At 42.4% G+C, this 9,154-nt stretch overlaps 1 protein-coding gene across 1 annotated transcript; it reads left to right on the top strand.

Annotated features, from left to right (window-relative positions):
* The first annotated feature begins 5,800 nt into the window (after positions 1 to 5,800).
* vgll3 (vestigial-like family member 3) lies at positions 5,801 to 8,671 on the top strand. The gene is made up of 4 exons (XM_054615826.1): positions 5,801 to 6,138; positions 6,919 to 7,288; positions 7,437 to 7,985; positions 8,106 to 8,671. Exons 1-4 carry the CDS (start codon positions 6,031 to 6,033, stop codon positions 8,144 to 8,146), a joined length of 1,068 nt encoding a protein of 355 aa, XP_054471801.1. The 5' UTR covers positions 5,801 to 6,030; the 3' UTR covers positions 8,147 to 8,671.
* The last annotated feature ends 483 nt before the right edge of the window (positions 8,672 to 9,154 follow it).

The raw sequence follows: 9,154 nt of genomic DNA, 5'->3' as shown, positions 1-9,154 counted from the left end.
AGAGCAATTAAAACTGAATATGTGAGATCACTGAGATAATGAAAAGGCAAACGCGTGGCGCTTTTGTTTGACAAAAGAAATGTTTTGGTTCCTTTTGGATTAACATGGAATTCCATTTCCATTAACTTACAAATGACTGTCTTTTGCTCATTAGAAAACACACTGGTGCTACAGTGCTAATGATCCAACAGTGTTGTTGCTTGTCTCATTTAAAATATATTACACATGAAGACATATGTCCTAGTTTTGGATTAGAGGCAAATCCAGTTGTATATATACTCTGAATAAGACTAAAATTCTTTGATATTGCATCACTCCATGTATTTGAAGGCGTACTAATGGGTCTTTAATTAGACGCTAATGTTTGCACTCCTCCCCCACCTCTCACACATACAACACTAAATTAGCAACTGCATGAAATTATCCACTGAATGTACAGGTACACAAATATCATATTATAAGTATGTATGTGTGATATAATGGAAGAATTTGACCAATATGCCAGCCATTAGCATTGTATATGTGTCCCTTGACTCAATGTCTTAGAGGTTTATGACAAAGAAATATGAGAAATATGATTCAAAATTTAAACTTATCACATTTGTCATTGAAACCAAAAATATTAGTGTTGTTTTGTAGGATTTTACAAGAATAAAACTTCTTGCAGCTCAATGACATCTACGTTGGTTGTGGCCTACAAGTAACCAGATGTATGTGAGAGAGCTAGCATGGGGGGTGTTCATTTGTTTTCCCTGCATATGAGCCTTATCATCCTCACCACCAACATCGTCATTATAATCATCATCATCATCATCATCATCATCATCATCTTCAGATCGTCCACAGAGTGAGCTCAGGCAGGTGTACATTTATTTAGCCCCTCCCCGGGGCAAAAGAACGATAGCAACCGCAGCGCAAAACTCATGATGCTGCAGTCTGCTTAATGTGAGATATCATCATCAACAGCACTCAGCGTTATCTCACACCTGCCTCATCAGGACTGCACTGTAAGGTTTAATAAGGTAGATCTTTTTATGTGGCAAGATACTGCATTTTTTATGCTGAAAATCAGTTTGACAAAAACTTGTGAACTCAAAAATTGTGATCGTCAATGTCTCAAAAACTCAGAGGGTCCAACTTTCCTTTACCTCTGAGACTCAGATCTGGGACACAGCACTTGTGACCTGTTTTTTGGGGTTTTATTTTTTAGGTTTCCTGGGACATAGCACCAAAACATCCTCCTTCCCAGAGAAGAGTGCTCCTCTGAAGTGTGCCTGTGATCTAAAGTAGAAGAAGTTAAGTTAGCATGAAAGAATTCTTTAGATCTAAAGCACTGGAGGTGCCCCTGGTTCTTTGAAGGCTTTCAAATAGCATGAAAAGCAAACAATTCTCCAACTCCACTTTAATTTCTGTCCCTTCCCTTCTCCTCCCTCCGTTTTCCCCTCTAAAACATCCACTAATAATCATCTCTGTGCCTCATTAGGAAGCAGAGGAGTAGAGGCACAGTCTGCTCCAGATGTTTGGTGGAAATACCCCCGAGGTCCAGCGTCTGTGTCAGAGAGCTTGTGTGTCTCTTTCTGTTGTAATACGCACGATCAAGTGTGCATGATTCCGCATGTGTGTGTGTGTGTGTGTGTGTGTGTGTGTGTGTGTGTGTGTGTGTGTGTGTGTGTGTGTGTGTGTGTGTGTGTGTGTATGTGACACCGCTATAAATCTGTGTGTTTGATACTTCCTGCACTGTCTCCAGGCATCACTCTGAGTGTTCCACTGGCCCACTTCCACAGCAGGCGAAGGAAGCGAGCGACAAGATTCCCTCTATGAAAACACTAGATGGAGACGTGGACTAACTCTGCCATCTCTGCACAATATTATAATCAGTTTCTTTGTCAGCAATCTGTCAGTCACGACATGCAGGTGGCAGTAAAGGATTTGAATGATTTATGGGGATGATGTTGACAGTTTATTCATATCTGGCCCAGTAGTCTCTAACTTTGTTGTGATAGATTTTTAATTGCTTATTCATTGTAGAATTGATCAATGATTTGACCACACATTGGCTGTTACTATTACTGTTCTTTGAATATAATTTCTATCCTGGAGGACAAAATGAGCACTTGCTGTTTTGATAATTAAAACATTTTAAAAAGGACCACAAAATACACTCCATACTGATTCAACTATGAACTTGTATCATATGTAAAGAGTTTGCAAATATCTGCCAATATTAGTTATAGCCTTTTCTCATCATGGGCAAGGCCTCTGAAATAAACAAAACTCCAAATGTGTTTCATGATTTCTGTATAAGTGCTTTTCTTCAAAATGCTGCCCCACTTTCTAACGTCTGATCACGTCATCAGCTTGAGACTGAATAATTCACACTCCCTCCGTAAAATCAAGGTGAATGAAACATGAGTGAAAACGGTGAGACTGTTACTCACTTGCCATAGACGTCTCAGAGGTCTCATCAGATGAGACACCTGGCAACCAGAATGCAGGGCTGGTGCAGGGAGTAAATAATAAATCTTCCTGTTGTTTTTGGTAAACATTTGCATTTCACAAAATCCCACAGTGGAGCAAGTGCACACTGATTAAAGGGTAAGAATGAGAAGAGAAAAATGAAAAGCAGAGTGAGAGAAAAATGTATCTCCGACGCACAACCGCATGTGGGGAAAATTGGACTGAATCAGTGACTTTTTTACTTTTTTCACAGAAGACATTTAGATTTGTCAGAGTAAAGCACAGGTGGAAATAATAAAAATGATGACGGCTGAATTCCATTTAGCGGCTTCAGTTTCAGTGTCCTGGTTTTGTGCATGCTGGCTCACTGTCTAACTTACTAGGACACTTTTTGAATAAAACGGAAACATCATTAACGTTATTAGTAACACCTGTGCTTTTCCTATTGGGACAAGCTGAGAGGCCAATTACTGTGACTACATGATGGATTGGTGTTGATGTGTGGGAATGGAAATGGGATGGATATTTTCTGTGTGTGTGTGTGTTTTTGTGTGTGTGTGTGTGTGTGTGTGTGTGTGTGTGTGTGTGTGTGTGTGTGTGTGTGTGTGTGTGTGTGTGTGTGTGTGTGTGTGTGTGTGTGTGTGTGTGTGTGTGTGTGTGTGTGTGTGTGTGTGTGTGTGTGTGGTTAGGATTCAACAGTACCAATTTGCAGCTCAGCAGCGCTGTGTTCGTCTACAAACTAATTTTTAAACACATTTTAAACCTCTGCTGACAGCAGCGAAAAAAATGTCTTCACTTGCAGTGTTATGTGTTACAATTTACTGAATGTGAGACAGAAGGTCAGTTCCTACACATGGTATACTTATTTTTGGTGAACAGGATAACAACAAGCAGCAAAGAAGCCAGGTGTCATCAATCTAATCACTTGCGGTCATTTATTTGTAAAATTGTGTGTTGTAAAATGGAATTGGCTCTCATGTTTAAATATTTAAAACCCTCTTTTGTAATCATGCCCCTAAATTCTGCATATCTTTAAGTCAGCCCTTTTTAATGACCTCTCCCTCCTTGGCTTGAGATGTGAGTCAGTGTAACTGGTTACTGCCGTTAACTGGAATTACCCTCCATCATTTTGGTTCACTTTTTCTCATACTGTGCAATCTGGTGAAATTTCTCTCTTGACTCAATCTGACGGAGGAAAAAGAGATGTGGCTGAGCCAGAATGGGCAGTTAAATCACTTTCTCAGAATGCCCAAACCTTCTATGCTCAGGAAGGCCAACCATATGTTGAGCAAGTGGCACTGGTGCTTAAATTCAGCTTGAGGCTTTTAGGGTGGAACGTCGGCAATCAAAGTCCTGGAGCTTGCTAGAAACACCAGCCATGATAACAAGAAGCTGTGCATTTCTCCTCACCATATGTTGTCGGCAGGCAAAAATTATGTAAAGTTTAACAAACTGCCGGCAAGGCTGACGTTCATGGAGGGTGAAGTGATGCCTACACACAGGCCGGCCTAAATCCCACGAAGACCAAGGCGCCCACGGATGATAGTTGAGCTGAAGACATTCTGTCTCAAGAGTTTTAATTGTCTATGAAGAGCTCTTACATGTTGCAAAAAAAAAGTATTTAATTCTAAATAACACACGTCTGTATTACTTAGTAAACACCGAGGTGAGAGGAGAGGAAAAGGTGAACATGGAAAGAAAAGTGTTTGATGGATTGACACATTTTGAAATAATTTGAATAACTTAGAATTAAGTTTGCCTGTCCATGATTCTTATTAAATCTGTGCATTTGAGATCCTCAGCAAATAGCCCTTCAGTACTTTTAGTTGACTTCAAAGTGTAATATTCACTAAAGGGCAGCATATTCTTCTTGGGGTCATTTTTGTTCTTTTACAGATGTTGTAGATGTGTAGTTTACAGCAGGTCTCATTAAGGGTCAAACTGACAGCTGTGTCATGTCAGTGTCCTCACCAACAGGTGGCAGCAAACAGCTCAACTCACTCACTCAGGAAGCTTCAATCAAGGAGGGAGAGCTAAGGAGGAGTCAGTACATGGCAGTGATAGTCATGGTGTCCTGGAAGCTGAATGGTTAATAGACACACCACTGCAAAGTTCATGGTTGGATTTCATCTTTCTTTGCCTTTATGTCTATTATCTGCATGTCTGCTATTATATGTTTCTGACAATAGTATGGAATGGGCCCTACAGAGGAATAAAACTTGCTTCTCTACCATTCCCCTTGATCCCCGGTCTCTTTTTTATTGTCTGTCTATCTCTGAGAAAATTGTGCATAGGCGTTGCATCCACCTTTCCGAATATTCTAATTATCCAGCCATGACATTAAACATCTTTTAGATAAAACACTTTGCTTTCTGTACTCCCACCAACTCCCACCAAAAATCATTTTATTTCTCTGTATTTCCATAATGTAGTCAAGACACTTAACAACAATCTGAGTCTCAAAGTGGCAGATAATAAGCACTTTTGTAGACTACACTGATGGTGCTCAATTGCCCGACATCAACGTTTGCAGCCCGTCTGGCTGCAACGTACTCCCACTGTACAACAATGGACAGATTTCACAAATTGTTGGCCCCATCAGTAACTTAGATACAAAACAACAAAGGAAGATAGGGTCCAGATAGAGAATGACCAAAGTTAACCTTTAAGTATTTCCAAAGTCGTGGCCACCACCCTAAACTGTGACAGTCAGTCCTGTAAGGGCAAATGAGGTGAACCAAGACATGTCCCATAACCACAAGGTTGGTGGTTCAAACCCCTGGGCCTACCAGGGCAACATGCCGAGGTGTCCTATTTGAGCAAGACACCTATTTTAATGTTATTTTTGGGTGCTTCATTGCAGCCCAGTTGACATGCTCCTCCGGGATGGGTTAAATGCAGAGAAATAATTTGCTGCACCACTGATTCTTGGGACTAATAAAGGATTGATTATTATTATTATTATTATTAAACTGTGACAGTCAGTCTATTATAAGGTCAATAGGGGCCCCCCTCCTCATGGGCCCCTGTCTCTGAACCAAGACATCTCTATAAGACCCACAGTATGAGTACACACTTTTATGAATGAGGGGGGAATTGAACCATTGCACTAATGCCTGTGTTAGTGCCTTGCTAAACTCCACTGCTCCATGCCCACTGTGCCTCGGTGGGCGTGCGTAAATGGCCCCAGCCCTCTCTAAATATAACTCCCCTCCAAAACAGAAAGAGAGAGAGAAGGAGGGAAGGGATAACTCATCCAATCAGAGGCGGCCTAAAAAGTTTTTTTTTTTTAGGATACAGTCAGTATGTGTCTTATACCGTTTTGATCCATTTGTGGCCCCGGGTGATGCTGGTGGAGCGCGCAGCGGGACGCGCATTGTCTGTATGCAAACTGGACGACATGGCCATTGTACGCGTTCAGGCATATATGGAGGCGCCGGTAGCTCGGGGGAGACAGCCCGCCTGAAGCCTCAGGAGTGAAGAGCCCTCTGCCGTGTTGTGCGTGTATCTCCTCCTCCTCCTCCTCCTCCTCCGAGCCTCTCTCTTCTCATTGAGCCGCTCGGGTCCGTCGCTATGAGTTGCCTGGATGTGATGTACCACCAGAGCTATGGAGCGCACTACCTCCCCGCAGCGGCATACAAGGCGTCGTACTGTAACCACCATCACCAGCAACAACAACAGGTGAGATATTCTTCATACAACTTTGGAAGCTATTGAGTGACACAACCTTACTTTTTTTTTCTTTTTTGGAGTAATGGACATTTCAAATGCTCTAACTTCTTGGATGAAGTGTGTAGGACATCTAATTAACAGCAACTCATTGTGATATAGGCTGCTGAAGAAAATGTGTAAGTTCACTTTTGGGATATAAAGTTAAGATGGAGAATATCACCTCCCCTAAAGGAATATTTTGGATACTTTTCACACAGATATAAAAGTTTTTAAGTTTTTTTTTTTTACCATATTGCCTGACTTCTCTTCAGGACACCAGCTCAAACTCCCATTACCCCTCACACACACACACCCCCTCTTAACTTCAATTTCAGCTTTGAATGATTAAATTCCGGCCTGATGATGGGTATTCACCTCAGGTCAGGCGTAATGACACGGAACTATTAATCCTGCGGTCAAATGGTGATGTAATGTCAGCCGCTCAGCCACTCAGGAATGTGGATGGGGCACACTGAGCTTTACAAATAGTTGGAATGCAGTATGGGAAAAAAGCTGCTCGTTTTCACACAGCTCCCAAGCCCATGATTATGACACTTAGAAATGTTTAATGTCTTTATTGTGTGGAAAACAATTATAGCATCTCCAACATGTGTAATACGATTTGGCTCTTTATTCTCCATCTAAAAAAACAAAAACACAGAAATGTAAATTATCTTGTGATGCTATTAAAATCTTTTTTACTTCTGGTTTGATCTGTTAATTAATCTTTTTCTGTCTCTTTTTCTCCAGAGGAGGCTGAGTGTTTACAGTAAGATGCAGGAGTGTATGGAGCAGCAGCAGCAGCAGCAGCAGCAGCATGGAGGAGGAAGAGGGATGCTTTCCAGGGATCATGGCCTTCGGCAGAGTCCCGCAGCACCAGAAACCGAATCGGGCCACAGATCCACATCCGATTCAGACCTGAAGGATGGTCCTCAACCAGCAGAAGCAGAGTACTTGAGCTCCCGCTGTGTTTTGTTCACCTACTTCCAAGGCGACATCGGTGACGTGGTGGATGAGCACTTCTCCCGGGCTCTCAGTCAGTCCAGCACCTTCAACAGCGAGACCAAACCCATCAGAGTGACTCAGCCGTCTGCCTCAGCCACTTCTGGATTATGGAAAGGTGAGGGGGGCAGCAAATTGAAATAATTCTCCAAGAGCAATATACATAGATAATGAAGATTTTATCCTTAGTTAATGATTATAGTCCTTAAAACACTGGAATTATTAAGTCGCAGTGTGTTAAAGTCTTTGTGATGTGATTGTTTCAGACGGGTCTCTCTCTGAGGGTCAGAGCAGCTCAGTGTGGACCAGCACCTATCCATCCCAGGCCAGTCCTTGCCTTCCATCTGTCTCTGTCTCGGTCCACCCAGACTTCTCCTCCAGCCCCGTCTCCTTCAACCACCCTGACGGAACTCTGTGGGCCGACCACGTTCTCTCCCAGGCCAGCCTCCCCCCTCCATCCGCCCTCCCCGATAGCTGGACCTACAGCCTGAACTCCCCGAGCTCAAGCGGCTACCCCAATGTCCACAACGTCTACCATCCTCACCATCACCCTCACATCCACACCCGGCACCACCACCCCATGCTCCACTCATACCCGACCCACAGCTCCGCATTGGATCCCAGGTTTAATCCTCTGCTGCTGCCCGGCGTCAGGAACCAGAGCCAGCCGACCACCAGCACAGGGAGTTCTCCACTCAGCGAGGGAGTGAAGACGGAGATGGACCCCGGCAGCAGCAGCAGCAGCGCCGTCACGGCTGGCTCTGTCACCTGGACTCCCTCCGCCCTCCATGGATCCTTGGAGGTGTATGACACAGGTAGATACAAAACAATACATTCAATTTCAAGCATTTGTTAAACTTCACACACCGTCTAACTTGCCCAGTAAGTGACACTTAGCACAGTAGTAACCCCCCTTCTTTCTTTCTCTCCTGCAGCTCTTGATCAGACCAAAGCAAAGACGTCAGTGTGGTTCTAACTGATGTACTGACTTTGAGAAAAAAGACTCAATTCACACCAAAAAAGGACCTACTATGTGGCTCTATCAATGTATGGCTGCAAAACCAGCACTGTAATGTACAACGTAGATAGAAGGCTTACTGTAGCTTAGACTATGAGTCTTGCACTGTCCATGGAACTTATTATGGAGATGAACTCAGGCTACGGACTTAAATGACCGGTGATCTCCTGCTTTGGCTGCAGGTCAATGGTCACGAAGAATGATAAAAAAAAACGTACTACTAGCTTTAAGAATGGATGGCATCTTCTCTGATGGCACAAAACTCCATGTCTCTTTCATGCAATGTGAGACCAAGTGGTTCTGTTTCAAGAGCTTGATTTTGATCCACATTTTGATTTGTACAATATATTTTTGTTGATGACTGTAAATGTTTTTGTGTGTACAGTTTTGCCATGCTAAGTTGTTGTTTGCTGGATGACTTTTGCTAAAATTCTTGCCTAAATGCTTCTTTACTTTTTGCCTTAAGGGATTGTGTAGTGTAAATATTGGTACTCTATGTTTATGTAATAAATTGTTAAACTGTATTTGCACTTGATGGGTTTTTTTCAGGCATATCATTTACTTATCACCCCACCCCCACCCCCGAAAAAACAACATGTAGAATCCAAGAAAACAAAATGTGTCCAACTCATTCAATTCCTGCTCCCAAGGGACAAACGTGTTGTGCAACTCATCACGCATAAGTTTTCCATTACATCAAATCAGAAAAAAAGATATCAAACAACATTAATGTGTAGTGCTTTTGCCATTAACTTAAAAAAAAGGATAATGTAACGTCAACTCTAAGTACCATTGTCATTCTTTAACTAAACTCAAATATTTCCAGCCAGACAGAGGATAAGGTTTTACTGTCTTTTTTTTTGAGAGCAGAACGACAGGAACAACAAAATAATTTATGTGATGTGGCATCAAACCTGCTGCTATTCAGATGATGATGATGAGGATGACCAAACTGGACTATCAATA

Source organism: Anoplopoma fimbria, chromosome 16, assembly GCF_027596085.1.
Source record: "Anoplopoma fimbria isolate UVic2021 breed Golden Eagle Sablefish chromosome 16, Afim_UVic_2022, whole genome shotgun sequence".
Taxonomy (NCBI): domain Eukaryota; kingdom Metazoa; phylum Chordata; class Actinopteri; order Perciformes; family Anoplopomatidae; genus Anoplopoma; species Anoplopoma fimbria.
The sequence above is the reverse complement of the archived record's forward strand: the minus strand, read 5'-3'. Positions and strand labels throughout refer to the sequence as shown.